This window comes from Nelumbo lutea, chromosome 5 (assembly GCF_056320005.1).
Source record: "Nelumbo lutea isolate HS-2025 chromosome 5, American lotus-T2T, whole genome shotgun sequence".
NCBI classification, from domain to species: Eukaryota; Viridiplantae; Streptophyta; class Magnoliopsida; order Proteales; family Nelumbonaceae; genus Nelumbo; species Nelumbo lutea.
The window spans coordinates 3,529,748-3,549,681 of record NC_142688.1 but is presented as its reverse complement, the minus strand read 5'-3'; the positions used below and the strand labels follow the sequence as shown (position 1 = coordinate 3,549,681).

The 19,934-nt window shown below is 38.0% G+C and overlaps 2 protein-coding genes across 5 annotated transcripts; one reads left to right on the top strand and one right to left on the bottom strand.

Annotated features, from left to right (window-relative positions):
* Positions 1-332: 332 nt before the first annotated feature.
* On the top strand, positions 333-15,513 carry LOC148849880 (V-type proton ATPase subunit B 2). Of its 4 annotated transcripts, none has more exons than XM_088946936.1 (15): positions 333-432; positions 1,582-1,646; positions 2,895-2,950; positions 3,070-3,168; positions 3,492-3,551; positions 9,722-9,833; positions 9,962-10,170; positions 11,364-11,489; positions 11,593-11,730; positions 12,555-12,705; positions 12,811-12,893; positions 14,221-14,268; positions 14,424-14,477; positions 14,699-14,782; positions 14,915-15,513. In XM_088946936.1, exons 2-15 carry the CDS (start codon positions 1,589-1,591, stop codon positions 15,098-15,100), a joined length of 1,464 nt encoding a protein of 487 aa, XP_088803062.1. In that variant the 5' UTR covers positions 333-432; positions 1,582-1,588; the 3' UTR covers positions 15,101-15,513. The 4 variants fall into 4 exon arrangements, with proteins under 4 accessions (XP_088803062.1, XP_088803059.1, XP_088803058.1 ...); XM_088946933.1 differs by lacking the exon at positions 333-432 and adding an exon at positions 510-1,327; XM_088946932.1 differs by lacking the exon at positions 333-432 and adding an exon at positions 728-880.
* A 1,933-nt stretch (positions 15,514-17,446) lies between these two features.
* Positions 17,447-19,517, bottom strand: LOC148849879 (NEP1-interacting protein 1-like). Its single transcript, XM_088943816.1, has 5 exons — positions 19,149-19,517; positions 18,390-18,568; positions 18,200-18,283; positions 17,914-18,081; positions 17,447-17,803 (listed from the first exon to the last, which is right to left on the bottom strand). Exons 1-5 carry the CDS (start codon positions 19,513-19,515, stop codon positions 17,681-17,683), a joined length of 921 nt encoding a protein of 306 aa, XP_088799942.1. The 5' UTR covers positions 19,516-19,517; the 3' UTR covers positions 17,447-17,680.
* Between the last annotated feature and the right edge of the window lie 417 nt (positions 19,518-19,934).

Here is a 19,934-nt window from a genome sequence, read left to right as displayed (position 1 = left end):
TTCATCGAAGGTTAATTGCAAACTCCTATTGTCTAAGGATCCTTCACTGTTGTGTTTCTTGTGTTCTTAATCAAGCAGCAGTTCACAAATCAGCTAAACGTGTTTTATTTATTTCTAATCTTTTACTTGTTCTATCGGTATCCCTATTGGTTTTCTGTTTGAAACTCTTTCTTTGGATTGTAATTCCGCGAAGGTTTCTTGATAATTTAATGCCGTCAACACTCAACACTCTGTTGATTGGCCTGTTTGCTTTCAGGAAAATAAAATTCTTGGATGGATTTGAATTAATTGAAAATGATGGCTGTATAGTAGGCCTTTTTTTTTGTTGCAAAAAGAAAGCAGCCTTTAATTAATTAGAAAACCATATATGTGGAGTGCGGCAATGTCATAGCGCAGTGATAAACGACCATTACATGAAAAATATGCAAAAAGGTGAGTCGTTTGATTGTAGGTTCTATTTATAGTACTAGGCTTTTAAACCATATTCATGCGCAGAGGGCGTTACAATTGATTCCACGATCTATTGCACGGCCATTGCATTCAGTTAATCCGATCACACTATCATAAGAGATTTGTTAAATGATGAAAGTTAAATTCAAATGTTATAAATCATTTAATTTTTATGCCATCGTAATACATTATATATGATTAATACTTAATTTTACACACTTACTCTTTAACAAATTAAATCCAAATACCATATGTATGATGACAGCACGTGGGTTTTACGCTGTTAAATATAAAAATAAAATACAAAACAAAACGACGCATAAATGAGTGAATTTAACTTTTTTCTTTTTTATATTTAAGGCGCTCATTTTTTCGTCAAAATATTTTTTGTCCATCAGATCTCTCCATCCTTCTCTCTCTCTCTCCAAAGGTCTGCTCCTTTCCCAGATCTCTATCTTCCTGTTATTGTTTTCAATTTGATTTTCCTCATTCGTATCTGAATTATTCAATCGTCGAAACATTTCTTTGATTGGTTTCGTGTTTGAATTGCAATTTTTGTTTAATCCGAAGATCAGTCGGATCAATTGGAGGGTTTGGGTCTGTATATATCCGATTTTGCAAATATATTAGGTTGTGTTTTTTGAATAAGAATCAGTATTACTCTTTGCCGAGCTCTTTCCACAGAAAGATCAAAATTGTTTGAGTTTCTAGGGCCAAAATTTGTCCTGAACCTCTATATCTCACTTTAATTAGTACCGGAATCTTTTATCGATTCTATAGATTCCGGAGACTCGTGATTATATTACCTAAAGGTCCAGATCCATGGTAAATCTCTGGTTTCTAAGATTCGAGTGATTGAATCGAGCAGTTTTAGTAGGTAAATAGACCCCCGCCTCTGAATTATTTTGTGTCGGAAAATGGCCCTGTTGAGAAGAACTTTTTCAATGGTCATACAATTTTGAACTCCCCTACTGTAGCTTACATTATAGCTATCTGTTAATTTTGAGAGGTTAATGCATTAATGGAGAAGTTACTGTTTACTGGTTCATTAAAATGGTTTATGTTCAGATTATACTGCATTTCTCTCTCTGGAAATATTGTCTAATGTCTCAGGTTTTCCTATATCATCAGGTTGAAGATGGGTGTGGCGCAGAAGATTTCTGAAATGGATGAAGGAACGCTAGAGATTGGCATGGGTAGGTTCCTCAATCTGTTAAATTGTTTATCTTGTTTTTGGTTAATAACTCATGAAGCTCAGTTGCATATTGTATTTCACGGTTTCAATGTAGATTTAGTTGCATGTGTTAGCATTTGCATGCTAGAACTTGCTACTGGTTTTTTGCATCAGCAGTTAGCATTTTTGTTCTTTGTTTTATTTTCTCTCAGCATTGGGTAATGGCCTTGATTTTTATTTTCTTTTCTGTCAATGACCTTATTTGTGAGTATTCATAGCATCAAATAAAATAGTGAGTTTGTGTTTGTTACTTTGTTAAAGCTTAGAGAAGGCTGGCAAATTAGTAACAACCAATATGTTGGAAATTTTGAGATCGCTTTTTCAGTCGGTTATTAGATAGGATGCAACTGCTGATCTATGATCCATTTCATACATCTATGCATATCATATCTTTATTTGTTTTATCTATATTATTATTTGTTAGGTTCCATGATCATAAGGGTTTGGCAGAGGTTTTAATGCTATCTGCGACCCTGACATAACCCTCCTCCTTTGAATAAGTGATGAAGAAATGCGTATGCTAAGATGGATGAGTGGAAAAACTAGAAAGGATAGAGTCAGAAATAAGTCATTTGAAGGAGCCTAGGAGTAGCTCCAATAGGTGATAACATGAGAGACTTACATGGTTTTTTCACATTTATAGAATAGTACCTACAGCACCCGTAAGAAAAAGTGAGTTGAAAGGGCTAGAAGTGCTAGGGGAAGACCAAAAAGGACATGGGCTTAAGTAGTAAGAAATGATTTAAGTGGTCATGATTTAACAATGGATCTGGCATTAAACAGAACAGAATTGCGAATTCATTCAGCCGACCCCATATATTGGGATAAGCTTTAGATGATGATGAAGGCCACTTGTTTAAGTGTTCTAAAGTTTATCTTTCATTACCTCTTTAAATTCAAGTGTTGAGGTTTGAATGTGTTTCACAATAATAAAGAGTCCATATAGAAATCAACACCTTGATAGTTAACATTAGGAATAACTCACTAATGGTGGTTGGTTTGATTTTACCTGTATATATGGGGGTGGATAGAGTATTATGCATAATTGATTTTTGATGAGTGTAACTTGCTGTAATATGAAAAGAATTAGATAACATTACAACCCCACCCAAAAAAAGTAGCTTTGCTCAAGACTTTGGTAATTAGGCCTTATGGTAGGGTTATATGCATTTTTAAACTGGAATTTTGCTTCTTTATGTGCACTTTGCAGAGTATAGAACTGTTTCTGGAGTTGCAGGACCATTGGTCATCTTAGACAAAGTTAAGGTAGGTTAAATATACTTTTGTGTTTAGCTGTTATTCTTGGTTATGTTCTTTTCCTGGTAACATGGTATTGTAATGCCTGCATCGACTGATTTTGGATTGCTACTGCTCAACTGCTTTAGGGTCCAAAATATCAGGAGATTGTCAATATCCGTTTGGGAGATGGAACAACTCGACGTGGGCAAGTCCTAGAAGTTGATGGAGAGAAAGCTGTTGTGCAGGTTATTGATCTGTTTGCTGATATTCTTTGCTGATCTGTCCTAAAGAATTCTTCCACAATAAATTGTCTAACATGTGTTAACATGTGCACATAGTATCATTTATATTGTTGCCAAAAGAAAAGGAAGAAAAGACAAAAAATCATAGATAAGGGGTCTACTTCTATTTCTTGTTGGGATTTGAGGTCACTAATCCCCTCCCCTTAGCTTGGGATTGGTGAAATCCGTGAAAAATTATACTGTTACCACATTCCTCAGATTTTTGCTACATTTCGTTGGTGTATTTTTTTTTTTTTAATTTGTCCATATACTTTTCTTGTTGCCAGGTTTTTGAAGGAACATCTGGAATTGACAACAAATACACAACTGTGCAATTTACCGGGGAGGTACAGTACCTTTTTTCCTCCTAAATAGTAATTATATTAAATTTACAATGAGGAATAGATGCCCTTAGAACAGAATATATACATGTGAATAAGACTCACAAGAGTTCTGAAACAGAATATGTACATGTGAATAAGACTTTAATGCAGGAGCTGAAGAATCAAATTTGGAATTTCCTTAAATTTTCTATAGTTTTGTATACTTGGACAGTATGGGTATTTTCGTCATTTTAACTAGTCCTGTGTAGGACCTAGGCTATAACATCTTGTTCCTCTAGTTTAGTAGGTCTTGTCTTTCAATTTTCAGTTTATTTGCATTAGTAGATAGAAAGTTGTTGTGTTTCTTAATGCACAAAACAAGGAATGTCATTTTTGTAATTATGGTGAACAATATACCGGGCCACACATGTCACTGTATAAATAAATGTATTCTTCCTTTTGAAGCTAATGAATGAATGAACGAATGAAGATTTCTTTAGAGCAAGTTTGCTGTATGGAGTGATTCCTACAAACCCTAGAGTGATTCTAGGACCCCTTGGTGTGATTCCTTGGGATTTCTCTCTCATTTCTCTTTCTCCACCCCTTCTCCTCTCTCTCTCTCTCACACTCTCTCCCATTCTCTCATTTCTGTCTTGTGATAGTTTGTTCCAGCCCTACTGCATCAGACTTGCAACACCATTCTGATACATATAGACCCTTTTACATTGACATTTGATGGTCAAATATATCCTCCGAAGCACCTCTGAAAGTGGACTTGTTTAAGGTTTCTAAACTCTTTATGGATGGTGGCCCAACAGAGAAGAGTTCTTTCTATTTTACCAATGACAGTATACTTCTTAGCAATCATTCCTTAAAAAATCTTGCTGTTACACTTTGTCCAAACTATCCACCAGAGAGCAAGAGTTGATGAATTCTAGAGAATATCCCTTGTATTCTATACCCTCCTACTGGCCTTAATGAGCTTAGCCTGGGAAAATTTTCCAGAATGACTTATTTCTGGTCAAACAACTGCAACAAGTGAGACCATACATGCCATTCTTCCATCCTTTTTGCAACACATTACGTATGATCTTTGCTCTGGGAATTAGATTAAATTTTGGGAACACTTGTGGGTGGGGGATGTACCCTTGAAACTCCAATTTCCTTCATTATTCTCCTCCCGTTTCAAAGGGAAGTGTGCGGCTGATTTTTTGGTCATTTCTGAGTCAAATTTTGGGTATGGTTGGGATTTGGGTCTTAGAAGATGCCTTAGGGAGTCAGAAATTGGTTGTGGGTTTAATTCAGATCTTTAATGGAGTGGTTTTGGACCCGTCAAAGAGGGACAGGAGAATGTGGACTTTATCTCCCTCTGGGGTTTTCTCTTGTGCTTCCTTTAAATCCTTGGCACAACAGACCAACATTTCTATTCAGTGTTTCCCAGTTAAGGAAATATGGGGTGAGCCAATTCCTCCAAGGATTGGAGCTTTTTGTTGGGAGGCATTCCTGGAAAGATGTAATACATGTAATTTACTCTAGAAGAAAAGGCCAAATTGGTGCTTGTTCCCAAGTTGGTGTACTCTCTGTAAGGCTAACGGTGAAAACTGCTACCACTTACTAATTTCTTGTCCTTTTATTGCTGATATATGGGAATGGTTTATCTCTTTATTTGATTGTAGGTGGACCCCTCCACCAGATATACGAAGCTTGTTTGTTTCTTCTTTCCTTAGATGGCCTAAGAAAAGGGGTAGGGTTATGTGGAGATGTGTGAGGGCTGCTATTTGTTGGACTGAATGGGAAGAAAGGAACAAAGGAGGTGTCATCGATACCATTCATTCATAAAAAAAAGAAGGTATCATCGAGGTAATAATGGTTAGGGTGGCACATTGGTTGAAGTCTGTGGATATGTTTGCTGATGTCTCTACAGATATTCTACTGAATAGCTGGCTGGAAGTGGCAAATTCTACTCTATTTTCATCAGTTGCCTCTCCTTTGTGGTCCCCACCAGGCCCAGGATGCATAAAACTGAATTTTGATGGCAGTAGTGAAGGTAATCCCGGGCCCTCGGGTGATGGTGGGGTGTCCAAAGATGAGAATGGAAAGGTGATTGCATTGTTTTCAGGCCCCAATGGGAATGGTGACTCTCTCAGAGCTGAGTATGTGCCTTAATGGAAGGTTTAAGAAAAATAAAGGAGTTGAATATTCTTAGATTAATTGTTGAAGGAGACTCAAAGCTGGTTATAAGCTGGTTACAGAAGGACAATGGACTGTGAAAATATGCAAATGAGAGAAGGGAAGCTAGATGGCTAACTAGGGGAATGGAGGTTCAGTATCAATGGGTGAAGAGGACTGCAAATGCCTTTGCAGACACATTGGCGAAACAAAGGTGGGAAGGGAGCAGATGTTTTGGGCAGTATTGTAATCATATTTTCTATTTTCTTTTTCGGGAGAGTTAAGCTTTTTTATCTCTTCCCGAAATGCTGTAATATTATTGTCCATTAATAAAATGATTTCTGTTATTGATAAAAAAAGTGGGTCCATACTCCATATACAAACCTGCAATGGATCAACAATTGCTGGACAGATTCACTACTCTGTCCACAAAGATTGCAACTATTATGCATCTCCATGTCCATTTTCGAAGAATTACTTTTTTTTTAAAGAAGATTGATCAGATACTGCTCACCTCAAAGGACGCTTTGAGGGAATCCTAACCTCCTGAAGGTGAAGAGAGAATGGAGGATAACTTTTTGCTTGCCCACTACTTTCATTTCATGCTATTTGTACTATTACAAGGGAAACACACTTTACATGCTCAATTCTCACTATGCTGACATATTCTCCTTTATAAATGTATTGAATTGGTGTACCTGGGGCTCTAGCTGGATTAGGGCCCCGTGGGTACTGGGCTGCTCCCTCTGTTGAATTGGAGCTTGAACTGAAGCTCAGTTCTCTACTACTGGACCATAGGCCTGGGGCCCTGGGCATTATCAACCCACCCCTCCTCAAAAACAACCTTCTTCCTCAAGGTTGATGTCAGGAAAGTGTTGTTCCAGAGCTGAATAGTCCTCCATGTAGCATCTTCCAGTGGCAAGTGTTTCCGAACTACCAAGGCCTCTTTGACTATCCCCTTCCCCAATATGACCCAATGGAAGTCGAGACTTATGGCTTTGGCTGTAGTTCTTTTGTGTCATTGAATTCCAACAGGGTTGCACTCGTTAGCGCCTTAATCCCTATGCTCCGCTTTAGCAAAGAAACATGAAAACAGAGTGGATTCAAGAGGAGGGTGGTAGGTCCAATATATAAGCTGCCTCTCCCACCCTTCTAGTGATGTGAAATGGACCAAAAAATAGCAGAGAAAACTTTGGCCAATAGTGTTGGGCTACTGACACCTGCTTGTAAGGCTGCAACTTAAGATAGATGATATCTCCAACTTGGTAAGTTACTGGGTAGTGCTTCCAGTCGTACTGGGCCTTTATCTGGTGTTGGGACCGACTGAAATGCTTCTTCAAGGACTTTTTTTTTTTGATAGATTGCTCCTTCAAGGACTTCAATATCTGATCTCGTTGCAGAAGCTGGTTCTTCACCTTAACTACAGATGAAGAGCCTCTCTCGTAAGGCATAATGGAGGGAGGCTCCTTTCCATATAGGGCCTTGAATGGACTTATACCAATGGAGGTGTGAGATGTGGAGTTATACTAGAATTCAGCCCAGGGGAGCTGATGGACCCATTGCTTGGGTTTTTCACCATAAAACGCAAATAGGTTTTGAGGCACCTATTAATAACTTTTGACAAACCATTGGTTTGAGGGTGGTAGCTAGTTGAATGGCAGAACTTGGGACCTTGCACCCTGAAAATTTCCCCCCGAAAACAACTCATAAATGCTGGGTCCTGGTCTGTGAAGATTGATCAAGGGGTACCATGAAGACGAGCCTCTTCTTGTATGAAGAGTCTATCCACCTGAGCTGTAGCATATGGGTGGGATAAGGCTACAAAATGGCTGTACTTCGTCAATTGGTCTACCACAACCATGATAATTGATTTCTCCGCTGCCACTGGCAAGCCCTTGATGAAATCCATTGTGATATCTTCCTACACATGTTTTGGACTATGGGCTTGTTGCTCTAGTATATGCTTAAGAGTTTGACAATCTATTTGATAATAAAAGGCTGCCCTAGTAGGTAATAATGCTATTTGAGAATTAGATAACACCACTGCGATCAATTCTTTATCATATGTTGATTTCTAGGGATGCAACTTGGGTGGGCTCAGGTAGGGCTTTTGTTAAAACTTGAATGGGCCTGACCTAAAATCCCGACCCAGAAACAGTGGTAAATGCTAATTTGGGTCAAACTGAGTTGCACTCCTATTGTTTTAAATTGGGTTTATGGGGATAACATTTTGCTGAAATAAGCAATGGGTTGTCTCTGTTGCATTAGGACCACACCTATCCCAGTTTTGGAGGCATTACACTCAATTACAAAGTCTTAAGAGAAGTCAAGCAGGCTCAATGTAGGGGGTGTGGAGAGGGCCTTCTTGAGATTGCCAAAGGCATTTTGGGCCTGGTCACTCCATCTAAATGTACTATTTTTGAGTATCTGTGTCAATGGGCCTGCCATTAGCCCATAGTACTGTATAAAGTGGGGGTAGTACTCTGTAAGGCCCATGAACCCCCTAAGACTCTTGAGAGAGTTGGGCTGAGGCCAAGTAGTTACCACTACAATCTTATCTTATCCAGGTCTGCTGCAACCTCCCATTGGACATGATGTGCCAAAATAATGAACCTGAGTCATACCAAAGGAAGACTTGGATGTCTTCACAAACAGTGTGTGCTGCCTTAAGCTATCAAGAACATCCTTGAGATGCTATAGGTGGGAATCCCAGTCATTGCTGTAAACCAAAATGCCATTGAATACGAAAATGAAATGACTCAAATAAGGCCAAAATATATCCTCCAAAGATTGGAAAGTAGATGGAGAAACTAGGAACTCATAATGGCTGTCATGAGTTTGAAATGCCATTTTGTGAACATCTTTGGAGTGGATTCTGATCTAGAGGTACCCAGCCTGAAGATCCAGTTTAGAGAATACTGTGGCTGACTTGAGCTCATCAAAGTGTTCATCTATAACTGTGATGGGAAAATCTATCCCTTATTGTTATGTGATTGAATTCTTTATAGTCCACAAAAAATCTCCATGTCCCATCTTTCTTCCTGATGAGGAAAACGGGAGAGGAGATACTGCTCACCTCAAAGGACTCTTCAGGGTAATCCTAACCTCCTGAAGGTGAAGAGAGGGAGAGGAGAGAGTGAGGGTGAGAGAGAAGAGAATGGGGATAAACTTCACATGCTCACCTTCGCTTCAACAAGAGTCCCCCTTTCAGCTAGTGTTATGCATCTTCATTCTTCTTAATATAAGACATCTTTCATTGAAAAAAAAAAGATGAAATCCTCCTTCCTCTTCTTCCTCATCCCCTTCCTCTTAAGGAGCCTTATGCTTCCTTGTGCTTGAGAGGATTATGTCTCTTACATTCTGAACTACACTTCTCACCTTTAGGTAGTGGAATGCTTTGTGCCATGCCTCCACATTTTAACAGTGGAAATAAGAAGTGAGAGAGAAGAAAAAAATTGAGAAAGCCAATTATGGGGCTCAAAAGGACACTTTATGCTGAAAAAGAGGAAAATTACATTATTGTCCTTAATAAGGCAGCAGCATTATACTATCAATAAAGGAATAGAACTAGGCCCAAGGCCCACTAACCACAAACCCATAATCATCAATAAAACAAAGATAAACAAGAATGAAAGCAGCAATCTAAAGAATACAATCTTTTCTACAATAGCATCCTAAATCACCTTTGACTTGGAGTTCTCATCCAAGGGCAAGCCCAAGACCTGAGTTCTTTTGTTTTTTTTTTCCTTTTTCCTTTTTTTTTTCTTTTTATCATTTGTTCTTTTCCTAGTAATTAAAATATGAAGAATCTAAAAAGAAAAAAGGGCATCAAATGTAATATGTGTTTTCTACAAGCATTGACTGGAAATCAAGTTGCATTTCCAACTCCATATTGACACAAACTGCAAAAATTAGCTACTGAGCTTAAAAAGATATCATTCATATATATTTCAATTTCTAGATCTATTCAAAATATAATTATAAAAACATGCACCTCTTATTTCAATATTATTCTTATATTGCAGGTTTTGAAGACTCCTGTGTCACTGGATATGCTTGGACGGATCTTTAATGGATCAGGGAAGCCAATTGATAATGGCCCTCCCATTTTGCCTGAGGCTTACTTGGATATTTCTGGTGAGTGGAATGTGTATGATGTTGTTTTGCTGATGTGGAATTTTATTGGACAAAACCAACATCCCCTAGCCATTATACCTTGAAATCTGTGCTACTGCTGCATATTATGTAATTTTTTGTTTTTCCAGGGAGTTCCATCAATCCTAGTGAGAGAACATATCCAGAAGAGATGATCCAAACAGGGATATCTACAATTGATGTCATGAATTCCATTGCTCGTGGACAGAAGATCCCTCTCTTTTCTGCGGCAGGTCTTCCTCATAATGAAATAGCTGCTCAAATTTGCCGTCAGGCTGGTCTTGTGAAGCGGCTGGAGAAGTCTGGGAATCTCATGGAGGTACCTATTATTTGGTGTACCGATATTTAGACAGATTGATAAAAATCAATTAAATTGAGGAAGTATAATTCATTTAAGGAAGGTTATAGTTATTACAATTTAAGTTTTTTCTGTCAGTGATGACTTTTCTTATAGTCCCAATCCCACAAAATGAAAGAGGGTTGTGTCAGGTTGGTAGTGGACAATAAAACTTATGCCAAATCCTTGTGGACACAGGCTTTGAATTGTCATTTCTTATTCATGCTAGGACATTCTTTTGAATTGACATTATACATCTTAACTTGGGGTGTGGTGAGAAATGGGGATCCTACAATTTTAACAAAGGGTATTGAACTGAATATAGTGGGGCAATAACACAGGATTCGTGCAACTGATGCCATATAACTAGGGCAAGGCTTTATTGAATTGTGTTGAGTTGTACTAGGTTGTTGGAAGGATGTGGTAGACAAAATTGGAACTCCCCCTGCATAGAGTAGGGGCCTTCTTTTTCTGAAAATCACTGGGCTTTCCTTTTGTGAAAGGACAAATGTATGTGAAGCCCCCTCCAACAAGTTCTAGCTCAAGGATTAGAGTGGGTGATGTGGACTTCATCTTGGAAGAACATTTCAGCTGAAGCCTGCTTCTCTTACTTTTTTTCCTGAAAGGAATGAAATGGTTTTTGGTAGTTCTAATTTATGATTGATATGGTATCCAACTGAAGAAAAATGCTATCATATGTAGCTGCTTAAGCAGCAATTGTTTTCTCCTCCATGATAGCTATAAATACCAGGCAAACCAGTATTGGACATGATAGGTACCTGACAACTATAGAAATTTATAAACTGGTATATTTTAACAAATCATATTGTAGAAAACCTGTATATATAATTTAACTAAATTTGGCAAGGCATTAATATTGAAAAATGACATGTACCTTCAAAAAACTAGATGTAAATACATGATAAAAGCATGTCATATAGGATACCTGTATCTTGATATGCTTAAGAGGTTTTAGCAAGTGGAGGGTAGCATCTCTATTTTCTATATATATGTTCATTTTGGTTTTCGTATCTAGGTTCATAGTGCCCCTTCCCTGAACAAACATTTAGAGTTATTTATATTAGTTTTACAGCCATTTATTTTTGTGCTTTGTTTTCCTGGAGGAAGAAAGTTATGTGAATCTTCTGTCTGATCAAGTGGTTCCATGAATTCAGGATGGGGAGGACAATTTTGCCATTGTGTTTGCAGCTATGGGAGTAAACATGGAGACAGCACAGTTTTTTAAACGTGATTTTGAGGAAAATGGGTCAATGGAGAGAGTTACCCTTTTCCTAAACCTGGTATTGTTGTTTATTTTATGGTTTCCAAAAAAATCTGTTTTTGTTCTATTTAAGCCAAAATATTTTGATGTTTGCCACTGTTTCTGGTATGCTTTTTGGACAGGCTAATGATCCCACAATTGAACGTATTATTACTCCTCGAATTGCTTTAACTACTGCAGAATATTTGGCTTACGAGTGTGGGAAGCATGTTCTAGTCATATTAACAGATATGAGCTCTTATGCAGATGCACTCCGTGAGGTAAACTTTCTTCTTTTAATTGGTAAACATCTTTAGGCTATATCATTTTACTGGATGTGACTATCATAACCTAATCTTGATAAAAGCAATTCCAGTTAGTCCTTAATATCACTTGGGCTATAACTTGGTTCTCTTATCAATATTCAAACGAGTTAAATTATGGTTGCAGAATTTTCCAGGGTCATGTTACCTTTTTGGGGCATGCTCAGAGGTGTAAAACATGTCGGGCCCGGCACAACAGTACGCAGATTGTGCCAGGCACGACACGATTGTGCTGGCCATGCTGGGCTGGGGGTTTCAGGTCTGTGGGTCGGCAAGGCATGACACACACAGGCGTGCTGTGCCACCCGTGGCCCACGTGTCGACCCGGCCCAGCACAGCCCATATATATTTATTTAAATAATATATATAATATACAATATATTATATATATTTATTTAAATAATATATATAATATACAATATTATATATATATTATAATTATATAATAATATATAGTATATAATATATTAATGAAATAAACAAATGTTTTTAATTTTATTATACTCTTTTATTTAATTATTGTATATATAAACAATCGTATGTATCAAAATTCATATAAAATAAAAATTTTAAGATTTTTTTTCAAATATTTTAAATAAACCTTTCATAGTTTTGGCTTGGTCCACGGCCCGGCCTGGCCTAAGGCTCAGCCCACGGACCAGCCTGGCCCATGGCATGGCACGAGCCCATGCGGGCTTGGTCCGTGGGCTGTGCCGAGTATTTTTTAGTACCTTCCATGAATGTTTTATCTTTGTTACTCAAGGTAGCAATTTTGAGCACAGGTATCTGCTGCCCGAGAAGAAGTGCCAGGAAGGCGTGGGTATCCTGGGTATATGTATACTGATCTTGCAACAATCTATGAGCGTGCTGGACGTATTGAAGGACGAAAAGGCTCCATCACACAAATTCCTATTCTAACCATGCCTAATGATGGTATTATTCATTATTCTCAGAATCTGTGCACAAAGCACTGTCTTACGTCCTTGTTTCCTAATGTATTCACACACTGACACAATTTGTCTTGTCATGGTTGGCCAGACATAACACATCCCACTCCAGATCTTACGGGTTACATTACTGAAGGGCAGATATACATTGATAGGCAACTCCACAATAGACAGGTGAGGTTAAGCAACTAAGGTTGGAGTAACATAAATATTGTATAATTGTGTTAGGTACCTAGGGCTAACTATTAGTAGGGGTTGCTTGGCACATTTATTTTTGTATATCATTCTTTTTTAATGATATAGCAAAACAGGGTTGATGTAGCCAACCCTTTATGCAACCAAGGTTGATGTAGCCAACCCTTTATGGTTCGGATATGGCTTAGATGATGATGATTATTCTTTTTTAATGATAGCTTTCTTCATTTATGCAACCAAGGGTTCACAACAAACATGGGAACTTCAAGCACAGGACAACAATTTTTTTACCCAACCCATTCCATTTTCTTAGGTTCACATTTGTATGACAGATGATCACTGCAAACATAATTAACCCAGGCTCAACCTAAAGTGCAATTCTATGGGTACCTCTCCCACCTTCTTATGGTTGATCTGGGTGTTTTGGACCCAACTTGATCCACTCTGCTGTCATGAACTGTGAGCTACCCATGTATTCAATAATCAGATAAAGAAGTGAAGGATTCTTCGCAATGGTATGGAACAATTTTGGAAATGAAGAGGGTTTTAACAAAGGTGAGTTTGGTTTTCTTGGGCCAGAAATTCGTTTCTCATGTGTAGGGATGTTAATGGATTGGTTTTGGGTTGGATCCTGTCCAAATCAAAATCAATTTGGACAGATTGGACGGACCAATAAGACACATTGAGTTGTACCGGTCCAGACTTAATGGTCCAAAGTATTTATTGGATTGGATTGGACCTGGTCCATCTGTAATGTATTTATATTGGATTGGGTGGGATTGAACCAGTATCCAGTCCATTGATAGAAAGATAAGAACACAAGTGTCAATGGACCAGGTTTGGGTTGGAACCAATCTAAATTAAAACTAGTTTGAACAGATTGAACGGTCCACAGACATTGAATTGGACTGGTCCAAAATGGTCCAAAATATTCATCAGATTGGATTGGACCAGATCGGATTGGACCAAATCTGGTCCAATTGAGATCCTTACTCGTGTGTGTGTGTGCATGTGTTTTTACTTGGGAAAAGGGAGCATACCAATGAAGTGAGTTAATTGTGCAGTTGGCTTGGTGAAGTTGTAAATGGTGGTTCATATTAAAGAAATCTACATAACTTAAATTCTCATCTTTGATACAGTTGAGATGGCTTAAATTTTGGTCCAGTTGGTTACTGGGTCTTTGTTTCCTGAAAGTGGTTTTTTTTTTGGTGTTCAGCCACATGGATCTGATAATTGTATGAATCAATTAGATCTAGAGTTGAATGTTATATAACTGATCCCTTGGTTTTCTGTTTTTCTTCAACAGATTTATCCTCCAATCAATGTTCTCCCTTCGCTTTCACGGTTAATGAAGGTATGCTGCATGGGCAAAAATCTTGTTTGGTTTTTACTCTCAATAATAGAACTATGTTTTTCTGAATTCCCGTTGTAATTTCCTCCTGCATAAAGGGAAAGAGAATGAAACTGTTCTGGGTTCTTAATGTATTATATTGTTGATCATTCTTTCAGAGTGCAATTGGTGAGGGGATGACTCGTCGAGACCATGCTGATGTGTCCAACCAGGTATTAGTCATTAACAATGTTGTAACTTCCCTCTGTATCACATCCAGGACGTGGAATTTGTGGTCCCATTAGGGTGGAGTTGGCTATCCATCACAAAGTAAAACTATTCAGAGGAGATTCTGAAGAAACTTTTAAATTTCATTCCAAGTTTGTTCACGAGGGATATTGAAGAAAGGTGGATTTATTAATATTGTTGGTTATTGACTTGTTTATTTTGGCAGCTATATGCAAATTATGCTATTGGAAAGGATGTCCAGGCAATGAAGGCTGTAGTGGGAGAGGAAGCTCTTTCTTCTGAGGATCTGGTTCTCTCTCTCTCTCTCTCTCTCTCTCTCTCTGTGTGACACACACGCACACAACTACATCCAACAAATGAAACCCCCCAAAATTTTTGTACTGGGGAAATACTAACCGTAAGTTTTATCCTGCAAAAACAGCTTTATCTGGAGTTTCTAGACAAATTTGAGAGGAAGTTTGTTACTCAAGGAGCATATGACACCCGCAATATCTTCCAATCGCTTGATTTGGCTTGGACACTGCTTCGTATCTTCCCCCGTGAACTACTCCACCGAATACCAGCGAAGACCCTAGACCAATACTACAGTCGGGATGCAGCAAACTGATGAAAACAAACAAATCCTGTTACCTAGTTTCCCAAAGCAATTCATTTTTTTTTAGTACGAGCTATATGTTCCCCGGCTTTTTCTCTATCCTTGTTTTACCACATAGGCCGCATAGCTCGTTGGTGCCCAGTGAATAATAAATGGGTGGGTTCTTTCAAGGTCGATTGTCAAAGTTGTTCATCTAGGTTTCTAGCCATCCATATTCTTTCATTGAGAACCTTAGGCTTCTGTAATATTTACACCTTTTATTTATTTTTTTCTGGCTACCCGGATATATTGCGTGGAAACGGGTTTCACACAAAAAAGTTGAATCTTCCCGAAGTGCTACTTGCTGTATGTCATGTTTGTTTGGTTTGGTCTATTTTGGCATGTATTTGGCCTTCAGCAATGTTCATTCTAGGGAATTACATAAATCTCTCTATGCATCTATGCTAGATCTTTTTTTTTTTTTGGTTTTTTAATTTATGCTAGATGTTGAAGATACTAGCAAAGCAAATTACACATGCCTCATGGTTGTCTTGGGGCCCCGGCTCGGGACTCGGGAGGGCTTTCATACTAGCTTTTAGCTTTCCCAGGTGGAGCCCACTTAAAAGGCAATATTCTGGTTTACATTTGCTTGGCATTTTTCTTTACTCTGCTTTAGGTTTTATTTTACTCTATTTACACTGCAAATAAGTAAAGTAAAATTTGAAAACAAAAAATAAATCAGAATTTACATTTAATTCAATTGCACTCTCATACTTTGTACCAGTGCAAATGAAATTGCATTACAAACGAATTTGGTCTTAGTGAAAAAATTCATCACGTTTTCCTTAGACAGTAGGAGTTAATTAATTCTATTACTTGATAGAGAACCACGTTTGGATGTGGTACAACCATGCATGTGATTCTCTGCTTAAACCTCTTCTTTAAATCTGCTGAACCAAAGCGGATAAATGCACTTTAAGATAAAGCTAAGCCTCTTTCAAGGATCAGCTGAATGCAATAGCTGTTCAACCAATGATAATTCTCCAGCCCCCGACACCATTTAATTTCTCACTATGGGCTCTATGTATTATATCACTCGTTTGGGTCTTCTCGCACTGTTATGTGTCATTTGTTATATAACCAATCGTGAACATGGTCTGTACACATGGGGCCTACATGCTAGTGTCACTAGTGATTGGTTACTTGGCAAGTGATATATACAGCCGTGTGGCCATCTGACCCCAGGCTCTTACCCTGTAAGGGTTGTGATTCTGATCGGATGCCTTGTAAAGACGAAACATGTACATGGTAACGAGCCTTTTGATTAAAATATTAAATATATAAAAGTTGAACCAAGGCTTAAAATTTCGGAAGATATTGCCATTTTGTTACATATGCGGAGTACAAATATAAATATATACGGTAAAACTACATACAAAATAATACAAATAAGAATTTGTATTTGTACTCCTTCCAAACTGAGTGTAATGAAATATTGGGGAGTGAGGACATTGTTTCTAAGAATTAATCTGTGATTCCGGAAACGTATGATATCGATACTCTTATACACTATATAAATGTTTTTTTTTATTATTTGAATATTCTATCCGAACAACTAGATGAAATAAACGATCGAAATTCTCGATATTCGAACAAAAATTTGAAAGTTGGCTGAATAATAAATCCAACCAATATTTGCATATCCAATATGGAATGGACGACTACATCCGAAACAGAAAATTCAAGTTCGTTCGCGACATTTAAAACCATTGTCTCAAGGCTCAACTTCACCCATGAGCCATGGATTCAGGTCCGATCTGCTACAACTTGCAAGCCATTCATTCAAGATCTAGAAGTTCTTTTTAGCCACATAGCGTTTTGAAGAGCTTCAACGTAGGCATTTATCGCATGAATTCAACAGCGACAGAGCCCTCAACCTCTCAAGTGTCTCCAAGAGTTGCATCTACTGGTAAAATCCTCGTGATCGGATTAGTTAAAAGTGACTACTAACTAATAGATAAGTCCAAGAAAACTTCAAAAAAGTATAGTCGTGGCTGTTTTAAATTTTAATCTAGCAATGCTGTAAGCCATTTGGTCTCAGCTAAGCTGACTTGAACTGCCCGGGCGGCCTCGGCAAAACCAGGGAGGGATCCCCAACCATTCACATCCAAAATTCAATGAATTGAGTCCATCTTCCACTTGAATCATGACCAGAGAATCAAAGGTACCTCGCTTAAAGATGAATCGAAAACCCCAGAGAGTCTAGCACCAAAGATGTTAAGAGCCCTCTCAATTGAAGAATAGGGCAACCTCCCAAGTTAGCTATTGTTAGTTTACTAGATTTAATCTGAAACATTTTTTTAATATAATAAAATTGCATTTTGCACACAAGAAAAAGGAAAAAGCTCAATTTATACATACTCGCTTTGAATTTACAATGATCATAGTGATGGTATGGTAACTCCGTCATTAAACACAAGGATTAGTTACAAAGGGTGTAAGAGAGGGAGAGAAAACTGAAGAGCCGGTATTAGTTAATAAAATTCACGTAAAAATCAATAAAATAAACAAACAAACAACTCCTATTTCACCTTGTAATTCACACTAGGATGATTACAGATCCCTTCTGCATAATGGGCAAGAGCCATGTCTGATGAGCCATTTATCGATGCAAGGTAGATGAAACATGTGGTGACAGTGGGGCAAGCTTCGAACTGTCTCTCCAAGCTGGAAGTCCTGAAAACCAAAAAGAAACAGATCCAAGCTTGAATTCTCCTTTATGGCAATCAATTTTTGTCTAGGACCAAAAAGTTGGGTTGATGACAAAGAAGAGATAAAGGATGAACCTGAAGGCACACAGAACAAGAGACCTTCTCCCCGGAGGCATCGACGTTGTTGTTGGTTGTAATTCTCATCTTTGGGATCTTCTCAACCGAATCTCCCGACATCCCTTTGGTCCCGCCCGTTTCGAATATGTTGGGCACCTCATCGTAGTTCGCTTCTCTAGCACCCATCTGATCAAACATGTCCAAACTGTAAGCAAATCGCCACATTCACATTCACCATGATTCATCTCCTTGGAGTTTTTCGATTTCAACTTTTATAATTGCAGTTGTTGTTTGTTTCAAGTACCTGACTCTGTACGGCACTAAGCATCACAGGACCAATCCGCTCCCGAACAAGTCTTCCACTAATTAGACTCACGATAACATCGATCTACACAACGAAAACCAAATCGATACATCGATTGAATACCTTCATCAATCCAGAAAACAAATGGGGGATCTGTTGGAAGCGAGAAAAATGAGTTATAGTTACGCACCAAGAAGAGGAGACATCGAATTCCTGTTTCGTCGTTATGCCAAAGATTAAGAGAAGACTCAAAGACGTCAATTGAGAAAACTGCTCCGGAAATGGCTCCAACTGCGGCTCCACGGAAAAACCCGCTCTCTGTTTCTTGGCCTATCAAAGCTCCTGTCATGGCTCCTAATGTACAACCCACTGCAAACATGCGAGGGAAAGGGGAGACTTATTCCATTGGTAGGTGGCAATTTCAGGAAACCCTTTTCTTTCTGGTAAATTACATGCTTAACATCCCTATTTTTTGTTGAATTAGACAAAGGTTGACAGCAATTCTGTTTTATAACAAGGATCAGAAACCCAAACCTCCTCTCCTCCATTCACCACAGATGCTCAGATGAGCTTTATATTGCTTTTTTTTTTTTTGAAGGACCACTTTTATAGAGAAAATGGGGCAAAGCTTTCCTCGATTATTCCAAACTAATGGGGGAAAGAACCCGATAACATTTCTAGGCATTTCTGAGAAAGAAGACACAAAAATCGTTGAAAGGTTTTCAAAATCAAGATGAAAAATACAGGGATCAACCCAATCAATCTCCAAACTTTCAAATATTAACACGGGAAAACAGGAAAAGAAAGAAAATCCGAACCGAGTTCATGAACAATCGAATGAATTGAGGAAACCTTGCTTTTAGGTATTATTTCTCTGTCTTCTACCTAAGTAACCAAATTCAAGCAAATAAAACAAATAAAAGGAATCGATAGTGGAAAAGAAACTAACCCAATGCGAAAAAGAAGGTGAAAATTGCAGAGACGAGGTTTCCAAGAACTGCAGACACCCCGGACCTACAAATGTCTCTTATCTTTTCAACCCAAATCCCGAAGGAAGAAGAAGAAAGAAAAGGAGAAGCAGAGGGAGATGGGTAGGCGTAAATCTCCATCCTTCTTGTTTTCTTATTTTCCTTCTCTTCTGTGTCCGAACTCCGAAAATAAAGAAATTTAAGCTCTATAAAGGAGGAGGTGCGGTTGATCTCGATCGTAAGAAGATATTCACTAAAAAGCAAAGAAAGATGAATAGATGATGCTCCAGTCGTTAACAAAACACGATGCCATAGGCTGCTCCTCACACTTAGGCGCCTCACATGCATCGTGCATAGGAAATATTTCGCGTGAAAAATAACTTACAAATACGGGAGATGTTATGAATGAATGATGGGATGTGAATGTGAGGCGCGTGTGAGGCGCCTTATGTGAAAAAATAGATCCGGACTTGATGCGATAAAGCCAACTAAGCATTTATGGCCTTCGGTAATTGACCCCTCTTGTTTCTTTATTATGCCACTTCCCTCTCTATCTCAATTGAATTTTACTTTTATTAAGAATAATTTTTCTTTTGGTACAAAATTGTGGCCATTTCTTTGTTTTTTTATAATTTTAATTATTTTAAAAACTGATCAATAATATAATTTTAAAAGGCAAAAATACCTTTTTTTTGTGAAAAAAATATATATCTCAAAAATTTTAAGTTTTATTTACTAGTTCCAAGATTTTATTTTAATTTTTAAGT

Bases quoted from the DNA above. Each gene is read 5' to 3' on its own strand.
- LOC148849880 (XM_088946936.1), top strand. From the start codon at position 1,589: ATGGGTGTGGCGCAGAAGATTTCTGAAATGGATGAAGGAACGCTAGAG. The intron at 3,552-9,721 runs GTACAGTACCTT...CTTATATTGCAG, and splicing joins CTGTGCAATTTACCGGGGAG to GTTTTGAAGACTCCTGTGTC. The intron at 14,269-14,423 runs GTATGCTGCATG...TCATTCTTTCAG, and splicing joins CGCTTTCACGGTTAATGAAG to AGTGCAATTGGTGAGGGGAT.
- LOC148849879 (XM_088943816.1), bottom strand. From the start codon at position 19,515: ATGCATGTGAGGCGCCTAAGTGTGAGGAGCAGCCTATGGCATCGTGTT. The intron at 18,569-19,148 runs GTTAGTTTCTTT...GCATGTTTGCAG, and splicing joins CACCTTCTTTTTCGCATTGG to TGGGTTGTACATTAGGAGCC. The intron at 18,082-18,199 runs GTACTTGAAACA...ATGTTTGATCAG, and splicing joins TTAGTGCCGTACAGAGTCAG to ATGGGTGCTAGAGAAGCGAA.